General features: G+C 41.6%; 2 protein-coding genes and 1 pseudogene across 10 annotated transcripts in view; 2 read left to right on the top strand and 1 right to left on the bottom strand.

The window, feature by feature from the left end:
* Nucleotides 1–18,039, top strand: part of RCCD1 (RCC1 domain containing 1) — a 53,664-nt gene extending 35,625 nt beyond the window's left edge. For all 3 annotated transcript variants that reach the window (XM_057719951.1, XM_057719950.1, XM_057719949.1), the window contains one exon: nt 17,301–18,039. In XM_057719951.1, coding sequence (XP_057575934.1) covers nt 17,301–17,503 — 203 coding nt within the window. In that variant the 3' untranslated portion in view covers nt 17,504–18,039. The remainder of the gene's footprint in view (nt 1–17,300) is intronic.
* PRC1 (protein regulator of cytokinesis 1) overlaps nt 1–18,426 on the bottom strand; it is a 34,279-nt gene extending 15,853 nt beyond the window's left edge. For 5 of the 7 annotated variants that reach the window (XM_057719942.1, XM_057719943.1, XM_057719944.1 and 2 more), the window contains exons 1-5: nt 18,033–18,167; nt 2,888–3,020; nt 2,541–2,663; nt 680–913; nt 435–605 (exon numbers count right to left, since the gene is read on the bottom strand). In XM_057719942.1, coding sequence (XP_057575925.1) covers nt 435–605; nt 680–913; nt 2,541–2,663; nt 2,888–3,020; nt 18,033–18,043 — 672 coding nt within the window. In that variant the 5' untranslated portion in view covers nt 18,044–18,167. Of the gene's footprint in view, nt 1–434; nt 606–679; nt 914–2,540; nt 2,664–2,887; nt 3,021–18,032; nt 18,190–18,296 lie in introns of those variants that run through there. The other 2 variants (XM_057719947.1, XM_057719948.1) reach the window with 2 other exon arrangements.
* On the top strand, nt 5,167–5,633 carry LOC130843989 (cytochrome c-like; annotated as a pseudogene).
* Nucleotides 18,427–19,642: the final 1,216 nt, after the last annotated feature.

Here is a 19,642-nt window from a genome sequence, read left to right as displayed (position 1 = left end):
TTTTAATTAAAAAAATTTTTTTCCCAATTGAACACTAAGCTAATTCAAATGACTATTATTATTTCATCCCAAATCTCAATTTCAGGGGACTTCCCTGGTGGTCCAGTGGGTAAGATTCTGTGCTCCCAATGCAGGGGACCAGGGTTCCATCCCTGGTCACGGAACTAGATCGTGCATGCATGCTGCAACTATGACCTGGCATAGCCTAAATATGAATAACTAACTAACTGACTAACTAAATAATGTTTTTTTTTTTTAAAAAAAAATCTCAATTTCACATTCTCAGAGCTATATATAAATTAAGGTTTTTGTTTAAAAAATCAAGGTTGTATTTCATACAATACCATCTCATTATCTTAAAGGAAAACACTGTCCGTTTTCTCAAATTGCTGGATACTACAGAGATCCTAGGCCATAATTTGAGTAGACATTACCTGCCGTAGCAACTTCTGTAGTGTTGCAATATTTTCCAAAGATAAACAAAAGGCATCTTCATCTTCACACACTACATCTCTTTCAAAGCTTGTGTCCGGTGTGTGTTCTAATTCTTCCATACACAGTATGATCTGTCTCTTTATGTTGACAAACTCCTCACGCCTAGATGCCTATAAAAGAAAAAGATTACAAGATACCTACAGGAAAGTCAAATGACCTTTAGGAAGTATGAATGTAAGCATACCTTTGTTTCCTTCAAAGTTGCCACATGTTGTCTAAACTGGCTCAGCTCTTCTAAGCTGGGAACTGAGGTGTCGTCAATGTCATAGTGGGGGGTGCAAAGAATTTCACACAGTTCTTGATCTTGCTCTTGAAGTAGTTTCAGTTCTTGTTTTCTCTCCTTTTTCTGTTTTCTCATCAGTTCTACCTGAGTGCGCAAATCCTTTTCTAGCTGCAAGATGGTCGTCTCTCCTTCTTCCTGTATGAGACAATGCACCACTGTTAAGATTCCAAGTGGATTTCTTTAAAGGATGAGAAGACAATGAAAGAGGACTAGGATGACAGACTTTTAGTTAAACTTACAAATAAGTCAACTTATAGCTAACAGAATACAGCACAAAGAGGGTCCCCTAACGAAGGTCCCCAATAAGGAAAGGTACCAGGGCACCTTTACAAGAGGTAAAAACTGGTTGAAAAGCTTGCTTTTGACTTAGCTATAGGGTAGTATATGTCGCTCATAACTAAATGTTTATCCCAGTAATCCTAAACATCACTTAACCAATAAAAATCAATTTAGTACTTACTCCTTTGCTCTACTCCTAACTGATAAGCAGGAGAAGAAAAAAAAGTGGCCATTATATGTCCTATAAATTTTATTCAACATTGGTGAACTAAGAACTGCCATATAATTTAAGGGAGACATACTACTGTATGCCTAACTTCTCACCCAATTGCATATTGAAAGTTAAAAAATAAAAAAGACTAAAGAAAGAATTTGTCCAAAATCAACGCTATTTATGCCACTTATGTTGATTTCAGGAAGCTCTACTGGTGTCATAGTCTGCCTGATTGTTCCTGGCCACCAGGTATGAATTATCCTTAACCCTTGAAAGACCGTCTCCTCCTCCTAGGCTGACTCCATCTAGATACCCAGGCAGTTCTTCCTGTAACAGGGAGAGTGACCTGAGAGTGGCACCACGTTACCCATTGTGTGCTGTTCCTGCACCCACATCTATTCTAACTACCTGCCCAAGCTCCACATTTGTCTTCGTTCTTATGATCCCAACACTGTTTTTATTGGTTCTGACCAGGGCTAACATATCCCTGGTTTGGGGTCCCTCTGTCATTCATGTAATGCTGGCTGGTGTCTTCATTCAGGCCTCACTTGTGCCGGACCACAGGACAGCAACCTCTCGGCAAGGTACACAGATAAGCATGGCATGCCCTGAATCTGACTACACTCTCTTGATATTCCAGCTGTAGAGACATTTATTCTCAAGTGGCCGTTCTGGCTGGTTCAATGGCGTGCAGCTTTTGAGTATGAAAAAAATCCACAAGGACAAGGAGGGTGGGAGGGAGTCGCGGGAGGGAGGGGATATGGGGATATATGTATAAATACAGCTGATTCACTTTGGTGTACCTCAAAAACTGGTACAAGAGTGTAAAGCACTTATATTCCTATAAAGAGCTTAAAAGAAAAAGAAAAAAATCCACAATGGCAGGGTTTTTTGGGTAACTTTCCCTTATATCACTAGTTACTTTTGTTTCTTAAGTAGCCCTTTTCATTTTCTTTCAAAGAATGGAATGATATCATCTATGCCTAGCTCAGAGTTAAAAACAAATTTTATGTCCTACAAATTGATAGTAGGAGGAAGCTTGTTTTTGATTAAAACATTGCAACACTTAGCTGCTTCATCTCTCAACAGGGCAACTCTTTACATAAGTGAAAATTGCTTTGCTGAAGCCAAGTAACTAGGCAGCATGTTTTCCCCATTTCTCATGTCCAGTATCAGTCCTACAAAGAAACTTTCCACCTGTAGCCCCAAATCAAAATTCTTCCCTAAATCTCAGACCCAAGCAGGATCCCCTGACACCCTGCCATGTACCTGAAGTGGCTCAACATGTAACTCGATGCACAGAGTGTTCAACTCTTTTTGACAGATGGCTATGCTTTTGATGAGCCTTTCCTTCAGGCTTTCCTCTTCAGCAATCATCATATCCAGGAGGTCCTACAAAGAGAAAACAGTCCCATAAAAGTTTTGGATTTTTTCCCGCATTGGCCTCAGACAACAAATTTAACACCAAAACCCTCATAATTTCAAATTTTTAAGAAAGGACTTAAAAATAAAACCAGGAGGAGCCTGTGACATCCTAGTGTCACTTCTATATGCTACCTTAGATGAGACACCAACATCCTGTCCCACTGCGATGAGACCAGTGCTATTCAACTCACCTTGATGTGCTTCTTTACAACCTCAGTTCTTTGTAACCGCTGGTCCTCTGGAATCCCAATCAATTCCCATATTTCCCGAAGGTGATTCAGGGCTTTCTGGAGACATACTATGGACTCCTCTGCCAGCACCTCACTAAAAAGCAAAAGAGAAGCCAGCTACATGAGCCACTGCCTCCAGACCATAAGCAGTATTTATAGAAACTAAACAAACTAGTTTCTCAGTGGGCTCAAGGCTAAAACAAATTGAAAACAAGCATTCAGCTTAACTCATCTTTAACCACTCCCCTGTCCTTCCCCCTCCAAACACCACAACACTGGCAAAGCAAAATCCAGAATCATATTATCAATACATTGTGGAAGTTCAGTCTTCTGAATAATACTCAGAATCTGGACTTCGATCAATGATTCTACCTATGGCAGTATAATACAGAATTTTAAATGCTTTTATTAAAGAAAAAAACAGACAAAAATGTCAGCTCCTATAAAATAGCTGGCAATTTATTGCAATTTTGTTATTCATTTTTTCCCCTTCCAGTTTTATTAAGCTATAAATGACATATAGCACTGCATAAGTTTAAGGTGTACAGCATAATGATTTGATTCACATACAGCATAAAGTGATTATCCCAAGTTTAGTAAACATCCATTATCTCATATAGGTAAAAAAATTACTTTTCATATGATGAGAACTCAGGATTTACTCTCTTAACAACTTTCATAAATAACACACCGTGGTGCCAATTATACTTGTCATTTTGTAAATCACATCCCTAGTACTTATTTATTTTAAAACTGATTTATCAGACTTTCCTGGTGGTGCAGTGGTTAAGAATCCACCTGCTAATGCAGAGTACACAGGTTCAAGCCCTGGTCTGGGAAGATCCCACATCATGGAGCAACTAAGCCTGTGCACCACAACTATTGAGCCTGTGCTCTAGAGCCCACGAGCCACAACTACTGAGCCTGCGTGCTGCAATTACTGAAGCCCACACACCTAGGGCCCGTGCTTTGCAACAAGAGAAGCCACCGTGATGACAAGCCCGCCCACCACAATGAAGAGTAGCCCCCTCTAGCCACAACTAGAGAAAAGCCCACGTGCAGCAATGAAGACCCAACGCAAATAAAAATAAAATTTTAAAAAATTTAAAAAAAAATTTTAATAAATAAAAAAATAAAAAGGGCTTATAATTGTTGGGGGGTGGGGGACTGATTTGTCTTATAACCTTTTGACTGCTCTCATCCAATTCCCTCTTCCCCCCACCCCCAGGCTCTGATAACCTAACACTCTAATCTCTTTTTCTATGAGTTTCTTAGTTTGTTTTTGAAATGTAATAGACCTATAATACTATGTTAGTTCCTGTTACAGAATATAGTGATTTGATATTTCTATACATTTCAAACTAATCACCACAATAAGTCTAGCTGCGATATGTCACCATACAAAGACATTACATAGTTACTATGTTCCCCATACTGTACATTTCATACCTGTGACTAATTTATTTTGCAACTGGAATTTTGTATTTCTTAATCTGCCTCATCTATTTATCTCCTCCTCCTACCCCCATCCCTCTTGGAAAATTCCTGTTTGTTCTCTGTATCTATAACTGTGTTTATTTTACTTATTTTTTAAAGGAACCTTTTTTTTTTTAATTTATTTTTGGCTGCATTGGGTCTTTGTTGCTGTGCGCGGGCTTTCTCTAGTTGCGGCGAGCCAGGGCTACTCTCGTTGCCCTGTGCTAGCTGCTCACTGCAGTGGATTCTCTTGTTGTGGAGCATGGGCTCTAGGAGCATGGGCTCTAGGCGCGTGGGCTTCAGCAGTTGCACATGGGCTCAGTAGTTGCAGTGTGTGGGCTCAGTAGTTGTGGTGTGAGAGCTTAAGTTGTTCCGTGGCATGTGGGATCTTCCCAGACCAGGGATTGAACACATGTCCCCTGCATTGGCAGGCAGATTCTCAACACTGTGCCACCAAGGAAGTCCCTATAACTGTGTTTAGGTTATTATGTTTATTTATTTTGTCTTTTTAAATTCCACATATAAGTGAAATCACATGGTATTTGTCTTTGTCTGACTTATTTCACTTAGCATAATGCCCTCTAGGTCCATGTTGTCACAAATGGCAAGATTTCATTCTTTTTTATGGCTCAGTAATATTCCTGTGTGTGTGTATATGTGTGTGTGTGCGTGCGCGCACCTGTCTGTATGTTTATTCTTTCATGTACTGATGGGCACTTAGGTTGCTTCCATATCTTGGCTGTTATAAATAGTGCTGGGGTTGCACTAACACCCATACATAGGCGCGGACCGGCGTGTCCTTGGGCTTAGAAAGCGGTTCAGCTTGCCAGCGGCCCCCACTTAGGCATGCACCGGGAAAGAACGATTTGAAAATGGGTTATGTTGAGAAGGGCAAGAAGATTTTTGTTCAGAAGTGTGCCTAGTGCCATACTGTGGAAAAGGGAGGCAAGCACAAGACTGGGCCAAATCTCCATGGTCTGTTTGGGCAAAAGATGGGTCAGTCTCCTGGATTCTCTTACACAGATGCCAACAAGAACAAAGGCATCACCTGGGGAGAGGAGACGGAGATGGAGTATTTGGAGAATCCCAAGAAGTACATCCCTGGAACAAAAATGATCTTTGCTGGCATTAAGAAGAAGGGAGAGAGGGCAGACTTGATAGTCTATCTCAAACAAGCTACTAATGAGTAATAGTTGGCCACTGCCTTATTTATTATCAAACAGATGTCTCATGACTTTTTATGTGTACCATATTTAAATTGATCTCATACACTAGGCTTCAGATCATGAATGGCTGATGTAATATTTCTGTCCTGATTTAAATAAGATTGGCTTGTGGCTAAATGAATATGGTCAGCTTTTTTAATTTTGGTAGCAGTTCCAGTTCAATAAGTGCTATCACTCTTTTCCCCTTCTAAAGAGATGATTAAACTTGAATAAGAAATGTTAAACTTTTCAGGGAGATGGTGAGTGCCTTCTCAAACCCTATAGGAGATTGGTTTTATATTTAGTTTTCTATAACTGGTTATGTTAATATATTTAAATATTGAGAAGATCCCTTCACTGTCTTATAGAACAGAGCAAGATTCACCTATGTTTCAAATTGTATTCACTTGCCTTTTAAGGCAAGGGCTGAAGATACACTGACAATGTCCACTTTATCTTTTTGGACTTAAATATGCCAATTTAATTAAAATTCTCTAAAGTATTTCTTTAGAAATACTTTAGTATATCTTCACTGAGTAAAAATAAATAAATAAATAAATAGTGCTGCAGTAATCATAGGGGTGCATATATCTTTTCTAATTAGAGTTTTGTTTTCTTTAGATAAATACCCAGGAGTGGAATTGCTGGATCATATGGTAGTTCTATTTTTAATTTTTTGAGGAGTCTCCATACTGTTTTCCATAGTGGCTACTCCAATTTATATCCCCACCAACAGTGCACAAGGGTTCCTTTTCTCTACATCCTCACGAATATGTGTTATCTGTTGTCTTTAATAATAGCCATTCTGACAGTTGTGAGGTGATTATCCCATTGTGGTTTTGATTTGCATTTCCCTTTTGATTAGTGATGTTGAGCATCTTTTCATGTGCCTGATGACCATCTGTATGTCTTCCTTGGAAAAATGTCTATTCAGATCCTCTGCCCATTTTTTAATCAGGCTGTTTGTTGAGTTGTGTAAGTTCTTTGTATATTTTGGATATTAACCCCTTATCAGATATACTGTTTTCAAATATCTTCTTCCATTCAGTAGGTGGCCTTGTTGTTGTTCTTAAATTACAACTGTTACTTTACAGAATGGCTGAAATTTTAAAAATTATCAAGTGTTGGTGAGTATACAGAAAAGCCAGAACTTTCATATACTATTGGTTGGAGTGTGAATTGGTACAACCACTTTGAAAACTGTTGGCAGTATCTGCTAAAGCTGAACCCAGAAGTTCCATGTCTACACACATACCCAGCAGAAATGCACACATATATACCAAAGGTACGTACCTGAATGATTAAAGCAGCACTAGTCATAATAGCATAAGGTAGAAACAACCTACATGTCAATCAACAGAATGGAGAAACAGTACAGTCCTACCGTGGAATAGTACAGCAATGAATACAAAACATGGATGAATCTCAGAAACATCGTGTTGAACTATGCTAAATGAAAGCGGTCAAATGCAAAAAGACTACATACTATATGATTCCATCTTATGAAATTTTAGAAAAGGCAAAACTATACTGAAAGAAAGCAAATTAGCTGCCTGGAATCAGGGCAGGGGATCAACTGCAAAGGGGCACAAGGAAACTTTTTTTAGGGTGACAGAATAGTTCTAGATCTTGATGGTGATCACATAACTATACACAGTGACCAAAACTCAAACTGTACATGTAAAATGAGCCAATTTTACTGTATGTAAATTACACCTCAAATTTTAAAGGGAAAAAAGGAGGTAAAAGAAACAACTAATGTGGAAAAACGAAACAAAAAGTTGAGGAAGAGGAGAAAAAACAGCCATTTAAGCACGCATCTATCACTGTGTGATGCTATTTATACAGGGTTCAAAAACAGGTGGAACTAAGGACTTCCTACGTGGCGCAATGGTTAAGAATCCGCCTCCCAATGTAGGGGACGTGGGTTTGGTCCCTGCTCCAGGAAAATCCCACATACCACGGAGCAACTAAGCCCATGTGCCTAAAAAAAACCAAAAGCCAAAAAAAAAAAAAAAAAAAAAAACAACAACAAAAAACAGGCAGAACTAAACTTTGCTTTGAGAAGTCAGGATAGTGGTTGCCATGGTCCTGGGAAGTGGTGACTTTTGGAGAGGGCACAATGAGGGCTGGTTGCACAGTGTGTGGTGACTTCATGAAAATCCATCAAGTTTGCACTTAATCTGTGTACATTTTTTAAAAAAATATTTATTTATCTATTTATTTATTTGGCTGCCCTGGGTCTCAGTGCAGCATGCGGGATCGAGTTCCCTGACCAGGGATCAAACCCGGGCCCCCTGCATTGGGAGCAAGGAGCCTTAACCACTGGACTACCAGGAAAGTCTGTGTACATTTCTGAATGTATGTTATTCTTCAATTACAAAGTTTATTTAAAACTTTATTCATTGTTTATCTGAAATACAAATTTAACTGGGTACTTTGTGTTTTACCTTTAAAAAAAAAAAAGAAAGCAAATTAGCTGCTTTATTTTTTTTTTGGCTGCATGGTGCAGCTTTTGGCCTCTTAGTTCCCTGACCAGGGATGGAACCTGCGCCCTCAGCAATGAAAGCATAGAGTCTTAACCACTGGCCCGCCTGGAAATTCCCAAAAAAACTCTACTGTAAAAATGATAACCCTGGGACTTCCCTGGTGGCGCAGTGGTTGACGGTCCACCTGCCAGTGCAGGGGACACGGGTTCGATCCCTGGGCCGGGAGGATTCCACATGCTGCGGAGCAACTAATAAGCCTGTGTGCCACGGCTGCTGAGCCTGCACTCTAGAGCCCTCGAGCCACAACTACTGAGCCCGTGTGCCACAGCTGCTGAAGCCCACGTGCCTAGAGCCTGTGCTCCGCAGCAGGAGAGGCCACTGCAGTGAGAAGCCCTCACACCACCACTGGGGAAAGTCCGTGTGCAGCAATGAGGACCTAACGCAGCCAATAAATAAATAAAAAATAAAATTAAAAAAATGATAACCCTGGGACTTCCCTGGTGGCACAGTGGTTACAAATCTGCCTGCCAATGCAAGGGACATGGGTTTGATCCCTGGTCTGAGACGATCCCACATACTGCGGAGCAACTAAGCCTGTGCGCCACAACTAAGCCCGTGCGCCACAACTACTGAAGCCTGCACACCTAGAGCCTGTGCTCTGCAACAAGAGAAGCCACCACAATGAGAAGCCCATGAACCGCAACGAAGAGAAGCCCTGCTCGCCACAACTAGAGGAAGCCCATGTGCAACAACAAAGACTCAACACAGCCAAAAAAATAAATAAATAAAAATGATAACTCTTAGTCTGCTTCACACAGCACTTAAATAACAGAGATTTTCTCTCCTTTCTTGGTATACCTGCATAACAAAGAGACTGCTCTGGCACCAGAGAAACTAAACTCTGAATGTGCTTTGTGTCAGGCAGGAGGCCTGGAACAAGTCACTGAAGCTCCTTGTGTACAAATGATGAGGCCATAGGCTCTCACTGGCCCCCTTTCTGTCACAGCATATTCAGGGATTCTGAATCACCAGCCTAGATCTCCAAGAACATCAGTTTCTCCATCAGGTTTAATATAGTCACATCCAAGACATTTCTCTAGCTGAGAAATCCCAATTTAAAGGTTGCCTGCCATAGTTGAAGAAAAGCTTTTGCACAAATACCAGTTGCCTATACCAGATAGCTAGTATCAATGCCCACATAATGAAGTGTTTAAAAGAATTTACCGTACTCCATTTTAGAAATGTTAACAGATAATTAAGGCATTTAATATAATCTCAATTAACTCAAGTTTAACTAAAGTGCCTCCTCACACAAATAATCCCTTTGCACTTCACTTTTAAGATAAAAGAATGCACAAGTCAAAATCCTAATTTTAGCATTTTATTTAAAATAACCTACAAGATCTAAACTGTGGTCAATATTCAGTCTGAATGCAAAACCTGAGAGCTGAGCCAGACCAGCCTGGGGCACTGCTCTGAGAGGCACTACACCTCAGAGAGTGCTCTCCAGCATTCTCCAGTCTGGCTCACTTCATCATAGCCAATCTCCACAGGACAGCTAGGTTCTCACAAAAACGAAATCCAATCAGGCCCCTGCTTAACTACTCCCCTCAAAGCTTCCAACAGTCCTCAGGAAACACAGTAACCACCTTCAGAGGAAGGGCCTTCTAAATACTTTCTCCAGGTTTGTCTCTTAATTCCTCCCACACCTCCTTCCCTCCCTAAAATTCCAGCCAATTGAACTTGCAGAGGTTTTCTGGACAGTGTTCCTCACTCAACCATGTGCAGGTCCCAGTTTTTGAGCAGCTGTGCTTCTGCACATTACCTTCATCTGCCACCACCCCCTATGGACAGCTGTGATTCCTCACAGTTATCTCCCTAGACAGCAGACCATAAACTCCAGGGCAGGGACCATCACATCTTATCCATCTTTATTTTACCTGACCCTAACACACAGTAACTGTCCAATAAATGTAAAATGAATAGCCTTGAATTCCTGCCAAAGGTTCAATATGTTTCTAACTTCTACCTACCTTCAGAATGTATGCTTCTCAGATATTGACAACAGATTTACAAGCAGTGCTGCCTAGCTGTGTAAAACATCCAGAATGTAAAGTGATCGCTTTTCTGAGCAATAAAAAAATATGATACAACAGGCAAAGCATCTGAATAGATCTTTCTCTAAAGAAGATATACAAATGGCCAATGAGCACGCAAAAAGATGCTCAACATCATCATACACCAGGGAAATGCAAGTCAAAACCACAAAGAAGGGAATTCCCTGGCGGTCCAGTGGTTAGGACTCTGTACTTCCACTGCCGGGGACCTAGGTGCCGTCCCTGGTCAGGGAACTAAGGTCCCACAAGCTGTGTGCCATGACCAAAAAACAAAACAAAAAAAAAACAAAAAACACAAAGAAATACCATTAGGATGGCTATAATAGAAAAGATAGTAACAAGTGTTGGCAAGGACATGGCAAAATTAGAACCTTTGTACACTGCAGGTCGGAATGTAAAATGGTGCAGCCACCTTGGAAAACAGTCTAGCAGTTCCTCATACAGTTAAATATAGAGTTACCATACAACCCAACAATTCTATTCCTAGGTATTTATCTTAGAGAAATGAAAACATATATCCACATAAAACCTGTACACAAATATTTATGGCAACATCATTTATAATAGCCAAAAAGTATAAACAACCCAAATGGCCATCAACTAATGAATAGGTAAATATGATATACCTATACAATGGAATAATATTTGACAATAAACTTGAAAACATTATGCCAAGTGAAAGGAGCCAGTCACAAAAGAGACCATATCATGATTCCATTTATTTGAAATATCCAGAATAGGCAAATCTATAGAGACAGAAGTGGATTAGTAGCTGCCTAGGGCTGGGATTCAGGAGAGGGAGGTGGCTGGGAAAAGGGGATTTACTGCTAGTGGGTAAAAGTTTTTTAAAGGGATGATAAAAATGTTAACTGTTTGTGGTGACAGTTGTACAACTAAATGAATATACTGAAAATCATTAAATTGTACACATTAAACAAGTGAATTGTATGGTATGAGGATTATATCTCAATAAAGCTGTTATTTTTTAAAAATCTGGCACATAATCTTAAGTTTTTAAATTTGTGACAATTGAAAACCAGATGATTCCTAATTCATTTAGTCGAACAAATTACTTTTACAAAAGAAAATGACACAAAACTGGGATAAAATATATAGATCTCAAATCCAATTAAAACCAAGACAAACACCTATACAGCAAGTGGACTGCTAAACTCCAGCAGATAGGCCTAAATATGATTTGTTATAATGACAAAGCTAAACGTCCCTTGGAGCTGATTACTTTAACAAATCCAATTTGATTGGAAAATGGGTGTTTGGAATTACCAAATATGCTGGAAGCAGTTCTCATGACAGTACAATTTTCAAAGAATCAAAAAACTCTTCCCAACGTTCCAATTATATGAACTTAATTCTTATATCATCTGACACCTCTTTCTTACATCCCTGCCATTAGCCTTACTTTCAAAAGACAGCCAGAATCTCACTCCTCTCCACCTCTGCCTTTACCTCCCTGGTCCAGGTCACCACTATCATCTCTTGGTCTCTTGCCTGTACAATTGCCCTGATCTTTTAACTGGTCTCCCTGCTTCTGCCTTGGCCTCCTTAAGCTTACTGTTTACACAGAAGCCTCAAGCCTCCATGCCCTCAAAATCCTCCAGTGACTGCTTATCTTAGAATGATAAGTGCATTTACAAAGGCCTGCAAAGCCCTATACTCTACTCCAGTCACACTGGACTCCTTGTTCTTTTTGGAACCCACCAGGCACTATCCTGCCTCAGGCACTGGCATTTGCTATTCCCTCAAATGCCAATGTCTTCCCCTACGTGTCCCACAGCTTGCTCTTTGCTGCCTTTGGGTCTTTTCTTAAAGATTACCTTCTCAGGGGAGGCCTTTTCTGACCAATCTCTCTCTCTCTTTTTTAAAATATTTGTTTATTTATTTATGGCTGCACTGGGTCTTAGTTGTGGCACGTAGGATCTTTCGTCGCAGTGTGCAGGCTCTTCGTTGCAGTGCACGGGCTCTTTGTTGTGGCATGTGGACTTCTCTAGTTGTGACGTGCAGTGTCTCTGGTTGTGGTGTGTGGGCTCAGTAGTTGTGGCTCATAGGCTCAGCTGCTCTGCGGTATGTGGGATCTTAGTTCCCCGACCAGGGATGGAACCCGTGTCCCCTGCATTGCAAGACGGATTCTTAACCACTGGACCACCAGGGAATTCCCCTGACTAATCTCTTTAACACTACAACTCCCCTTTCCCATACCTTCAGTACTTCTTATCCCCTTTCTCTGCTTGATTTCTCTCCATAGCACTTATTACCATTTAATATAAGATTTGCTTATTTATTATGGTTTTTTTGTTATTAAAATGTAAGCTCTAAAAGGGCAAGTGTGTGAGTTGTATTCACTGCTGAATCCAACACTTAGAACAGTGTCTTGCATATAATAAACATTCAAGAAGCATTTCTGAACAAATAACTTGATGTTTCAAAAAAGCTGTATGATTTTACAATGCCTGAGTGAAATCGTGAATATTAATTATCATGGTATACTACCCAAAGCAATCTACAGATTTAAGGTGATCCCCATCAAATTACGCAGGGCATTTTTCACAGAAATAGAACAAATAACCCTAAAATTTATGTGGAACCATACAAGGCCCAGAATTGCCAAAGCAGTCCTGAGGAAAAAGAACAAAGCAGGAGGCATAACCCTCCCAGACTTCAGACAATACTACAAATCTACAGTAATCAAAACAGCATGGCACTGGCACAAAAACAGACATATGGATAAATGGAACAGAATAGACAGCCCAGAAATAAACCCACACACCTAAGGACAATTAATCTTCAACAAAGGAGGCAAGAATACACAATGGGGAAAAGACAGTCTCTTCGGCATGTGATGTTAGGAAAGTTGGACAATCACATGTAAATCAATGAAGTTAGAACACACCCTCACACCATATACAAAAATAAACTTGAAGTGGCTTAAAGACTTAAATATAAGACCTGACACCATAAAATGCCTAGAAGAGAAACATAGGGAAAACATTCTCTGACATAAATCATACCAATGTTTTCCTAGGTCAGTCTCCCAAGGCAATAGAAATAAAAAACAAAATTAAACAAATGGGACCTAACCAAACCTACAAGCTTTTACACAGTAAAGGAAACCATAAAAAAAAATAAAAAATAAAAAAACCCAAAATGAAAAGACAACCTACAGAATGGGAGAAAATATTTGCAAATGATGAGACAGACAAGGGCTTAATCTCTGAAATATACAAATAGCTCATACAACCCAACAACAAAAAAACCAAACAACCCAACTGAAAAATGGGCAGAAGACCTTAGCAGACATTTCTCCAAAGAATACATACAGATGACCAGCAGGCACATGAAAAGATGCTCAACATCACTAATTATTAGAGAAATGCAAATCAAAAGTACAATGAGGTACCACTTCACACTGGTCAGAATGGTCGTCATTAAAAAGTCTACAGGGCTTCCCTGGTGACACAGTGGTTAAGAATCTGCCTGCCAATGCAGGGGACACGGGTTCGATCCCTGGGCCGGGAAGATCCCACATGCCTCTGATCAACTAAGCCCAGGGTGCACCACAACTACTGAGCCTGCGCTCTAGAGCCTGAGAGCTACAACTACTGAGCCCACATGCTGCAACTACTGAAGCCTGAACGCCCAGAGCCCGTGCTGTGCAATGAGAAGCCATTGCAATGAGAAACCCGCTCACCGCAATGAAGACTAGCCCGTGCGTGCCACAGCTAGAGAAAGCCCGTGTGCAGCAACAAAGACCCAACACAGCCATAAATAAATAAATAATAAAATAAATCTTTAAAAAAAAAAGTCTGTAAATAACAAATGCTGGAGAGGGTGTAGAGAAAAGGGAACCCCCTCCTACACTATTGGTGGGAATGTAAGTTGGTGCAGCCACTTGGAAAACAGTTTGGAGGTTCCTCAGAAAACTAAAAATAGAATTACCATATGATCCAGCAATCCCACTCCTAGACATACACTCAGACTAAACTATAATTCAAAAAGACACACGCACCTCTATGTTCATAGCAGCACTATTCACAATAGCCAAGACATGGAAACAACCTAAATGTCCATTGACAGATGAATGGATACAGATGTGATACATTTATACAACAGAATACTACTTAGCCATAAGAAAGAATGAAATAATACCATCTGCAGAAACATGGCTGCAACTAGAGATTATCAGACTAAGTGAAGTAAGTCAGAAAGAGAAAAACAAACACCATATGATATCACTTATATGTGGCACAAATGAACCTATCTACAAAACAGAAACAGACTCACAGATATAGAGAATAGACATAGGTTGCCAGGGCGGAGAGGGGTGGGGGAGGGAAGGACTGGGAGTTTGGGATTAGCAGATGTAAACTACTACATATAGAATGAATAAACAACAAGATCCTACTGTACAGCACAGGGAACTATATTCAATATCCTGGGATAAACCATAGTGGAAAAGAACATAAAAAAAAGAATGTCTACATGTGTATAACTGAGTCACTTTGCTATACAGCAGAGATTGGCACAACATTGTAAATCAACTATACTTCAATTAAAAAATAAAAGTAAATTAAAAAAAAGAAAGAAAGAAAGAAAAATAGGCAGAAAACCTAAATAGACATTTCTCCAAAGGAGACATATGGATGGCCAATAGGCACATGAAAAGATGCTCATAATTGTTAATTATTAGAGAAATACAAATCAAAACTACAATGAGATACCACCTCATTCTGGTCAGAATGGCCATCATTAAAAAGTCCACAAATAGGGACCTCCCTGGTGGTGCAGTGGTTAAGAATCCATCTGCCAATGCAGGGGACATGGGTTTGATCCCTGGTCCAGGAAGATCCCACATGCATCAGAGCAATTAAGCCCATGTGTCACAATTACTGAGCCTGTGCTCTAGAGCCCATGAGCCACAACTATTGAGCCTGCATGCTACAACTACTGAAGCCTGAGCACCTAGAGCCTGTGCTCCACAACAAGAGAAGCCACCACAATGAGAAGCCTGTGCACCACAACAAAGAGTAGCCCTCCCTTGCCACAACTAGAGAAAGCCTGTGTCTAGCAATGAAGACCAAATACAGCCAATAAAAATAAATAAATAAATACATAAATAAATAAATAAATAAATAAATGTATTAAAAAAAAAAAGACTCCGTGCTCCCAATGCAGAGGCCCAGGTTCGATCCCTGGTCAGGGAACTAGATTCCATATGCTGCAACTAAGAGTTTGCATGCCACAACTAAGGAGCCTGCCTGTCACGACTAAGACCTGGTGCAACCAAATAAAAATAAATAAATAAAATTTTAAATATGACACAAATGACATATCTACAAAACAGACTCACAGACATAGAGAACAGACTTGGGGCTGCCAAGGGGGAGGGGTTGGGGGAGGGGAGGATTGGTAGTTTGGGATTAGCAGATGCAAACTATTATATATAGAACGGATAAACAAGGTCTTACTGTATAGCACAGGGAATTATATTCAATATCCTGAGATAAACCATAACAGAAAAGAATATGAAAAAGAATATAACTGAATCACTTTGCTGTATAGCAGAAATTAACACAACATTGTAAATCAACTATATTTCAATAAAACTTTAAAAATTAATTAAATGCATAAAAATGTAAAAAAAATTATCATGGTACAATTATGTACTGCCTTGCTAAATGGTTTCAGGTAATTCCCCAAAACTTGAGATTTTTTTCTTATAACACATCACTGAAAATACAGAGATTGAAAAAGGGGCCAATTTTTCAAGTCTCTTGAACCTAAGTCACTAAAGTGGAAGATATCCCAAATGGCTCTCTAAATAATTTTCTACCTCTGGCAGCATTCCACCGATACACTGTCCTATTTTTTCCTAAATAGCCCTCCAGAGAAACTTTAAGCTCCTCTGTACAACCTGCTTCAGAAATCCATAGTCAATAGTTAATTCAGTGACCATTCTGATAACCATGTTTCTCAAGCATATTTCTCATAGTCCTCTCTAAATATGAATTACCTGAAATCCAGATTACCTGAAAGTCTGGTTTTGTTAGTAAAGTAAGTCCAGTTGCTCTTTAAAGCCTAATTTATCTGTCAGCCTGGAACCAAAGTTAATTGATAACTTTTCCTCCTCCTTCATTCACCTTCTTGAAAGCAGCAGATGCCTGAACAATCCAAAAACTATTAATGGACTTTGAGTTAAGAGTTTCCTGTAAAATGTCATTTAAATTTTTACTAGGCCTCAGAATGAAACGTGCTGAAACGCACAGCAGCTTAAATGTTCTGTCTTTTGTATAATAAGACATTTGTAATCCACAACCTTATACCTGAGATCTGTTTTTCCGATGGTACCAGTGATTTGTACTCCATTCCCATTAGCGAGAGCAAGCATTTGAAAAAGAACGGTCAGAATTAGTAATCTGGAGCCATACATCAATCAGTTTGACTAATAACTACAAATTACTTACTAATGAATCATCGCAATGCTCCACCCACTACTTTATTTTTTTATTTTTATTTTTAAATGATTCTTTATGTTTGTTTTAATGTGGACTGATTTTCCTAGCTTATATTTTTCCTGGCTAAACTTTCTGGCATGCTCTTTCTAATTACACTTTCACTCCAATTATTTTATTTGCAACTTCCAGAAAGATTGCAGGGGTTGTCTAAAAAGGATTTTTGTTCCTATTTTATAGAAAAGCCTGAGCACAGAGAGGATGTAGCTTGCTCTGGGGCATCGTGTGAAGAAAGTTTGTCCGCTGATTTTGAATTCAGCCACTTTCCACTGTACAGGATTGCCTGCGACTTACTTGCTTTAGTACGAGAGAGACCTTATATATATACTGATTGTGATGCAAGGCAATAAAAGGAAACTGTGGGGTCAAAGATAAGGCGGATCCCTTTCAACTGACCGGAGGGAGGGAGTAAGGGAGTCTTTGTGGAGGGGAGCTTGTTGGTTTTTTCTTCTTGGTGTCCCCATAGAGACTGTCCACCCACTACTTTTAGAAAATAAGTAATAACATTTGTATCGCTTTTCACACAACAGTCCCATGTACTGGCATTATTTTTATTTTAGAGATGAGCAGACTGACATTAGACATCTTTGCCCAAAGTCACAAGGCTGGTAAGCGGCACTGTGATGAACCTGGTCCCAGTTTCAACCCGGACACTCTTTTCCCAGCACTGCCTGAGAACTTGTTAACGCGACCGGAAAAGAATTCCTTAATCGGAGTGTCTCAACTTGCACGAAAATCAAGCTATCTTTCCAATTCATGTTAACACCGCAACCCAGACAGACCCAAACAACGATAAATTAAAAACTTCAACGGCTTCATCTAAAAAAAAAACGAGAAACCCTGACCATAAACAACTCAGGACTGAGAACAAGCCGCCGGTGCCAAGAAGCAGCACCTGAGCCGCTTTGCGGGCGGAGAGGGTGCGGCTCCCGGACGCCAGCTCTGACCTCCGCGCACCGGGGACGCCGCGAGCCCGACTGTCCTCCCGGTCCCGCCGCGTCTCCCGGGCACCTGCGCTTGGCCCGCACCCGGGCGTCGGGGCCTGCGGGAGCCCGCGGCCGCCAGGGAAGGTGCGCGTCAGGTGTGGACCCCGCCCCGCCAGGGGCCCGCGACCCGTGCGCCGGGCTCACCGCTTCCCGGCCGTGCCTGGCCGCTTCCAGCCTCACTCGGGTGCCGGGAGAGGGGACGCCCGGGCCCCGGGCTGAGGGCGGCCTCTCGGACCCCGCACTGCCCAGCACCGGGGACGGGCGTCGCTCCCTCCCGTCCCCCCTCGATTCCCCCACAACCCGCACCTTCTCCTCATGGCGGACGCTCCAAGCGGGCGGACGTCGAGGCCCCTGACCTTCTCCACGCCGGCCCGAGCGCAGCAACCACCCACAAGAACCAGCTGTCTCGCTCCCTGTCGCCGCTCCGCCGGCCGTTAGGCTGTTTCAGAATTTCAAACCGAATCTGGAGGCAGAGGAGCCCTGCGATTGGTGCCCCATCCCGTCGCTCCTCGCGAAGCCCCGCCCCGCCCCCGCCCCCGCACGCCTTGGCTTGGGGCACGAGTCGCTCACTGCGCGTGAGAAGCGCTCGCGCGCGGGCGGGAGACAGGGTTTGCTGGGTGCGCGTGCGCGCGTGTGCGGCTCTCTTTCCTCCCTTTGCTGTAGCCTGGAGGGGCCGTCCAATCCTCGCGAGCCGGACACCTCGTCGGAGTACCGCCCGGCCCCGGCCCGGTTTTGATTCCAAGTGCGCGTCGCTGCCCAGAGACCGCCGGGTCTCTGGATCTCCCGGGCGTGGCGCGTAAACGGCTTTGCCGCCCTCAGCCTACGGGGTGACAGGAGAGGGATTAACAGAAAAGCCTAGCGCCGTAATTTGTTTCCCTCGCTCATTCTGGCAGCAGCCTGGGGACCAAGCTTTGGCGGCAGTTTCCCCAGATGTAGGAAACCATTATCTAAAGGGAAAGGGAAGAGACATTGAACCCTGCTCACCGGCCTGTTACCTTTCTAGACGAGTGATCCCATTTAATCTTCCCAAGCATCCTGCTAGGTATTATCGCCATTCTACAGAGAATGAACTGTTTCAAAAAGGTTTGAGTGACTTGCCCAGATAACGATTGTAAATAAATGGCGATTCCCTGGATCGTGGTTTTCTTTCAAATTACATGGGTTTATATAATTGTTATCTGAAAATTTAAAAACTCACAGTTGACAAAGTACTTTTGTAACCTTGCTACATACCTTAATGCACATGTACCACTTCATTTTTCCATGGTGGCATAATATATTGGCGTGTAGGTTCATAATGCAACTATTTTGCCATTGATGGATACTTAGGTTGTAATTTCTACAAATAAATGTGTTCATACCTAAATCTTTGCATCTTGCATTATTTTCTTGGTTCCTAGAAGTGTGATTACTTTATGCTCCCTCTCCAGACAGGTTGTATTTATTAATTTGCCGTCACCCCTCAAGGAAGCCTCACTGGGAGAGTACCCTCCTCATCCTCAGCAGCATGGAGTACTACTGTCCTTTCCTTTTTTTTTCTTTTTCTTTGGCTGCGTTGGGTCCTCATTGCTGCGCTTGAGTGGGCTTTCTCTAGTTGTGGAGAGAAAGCTACTCTTTCTTTCTAGTTGCAGGGGGTAGTGGGGGGCCCTAGTCTTTGATGCGGTGTACAGGCTTCTCACTGCAGTGGCTTCTCTTGTTATGGAACACAGGCTCTAGGTGCGGGTTCGGTAGTTGTGGCTCTTGAGCTCTAGAGCACAGGTTCAGTAGTTGTGGCACACAGGCTTAGTTGTGCCACATAGGCTTAGTTGTGCCAGGCATATGAGAATCTTCCCAGACCAGGGATCAAACCCCGTGTCCCCTGCATTGGCAGGCAGATTCTTAACCTTTGAGCCATCAGGGAAGTCCCACTACTACTG

This window comes from Hippopotamus amphibius, chromosome 2, assembly GCF_030028045.1.
Source record: "Hippopotamus amphibius kiboko isolate mHipAmp2 chromosome 2, mHipAmp2.hap2, whole genome shotgun sequence".
Lineage (NCBI taxonomy): Eukaryota > Metazoa > Chordata > Mammalia > Artiodactyla > Hippopotamidae > Hippopotamus > Hippopotamus amphibius.
This window is presented reverse-complemented; position numbering and strand designations above follow the sequence as displayed.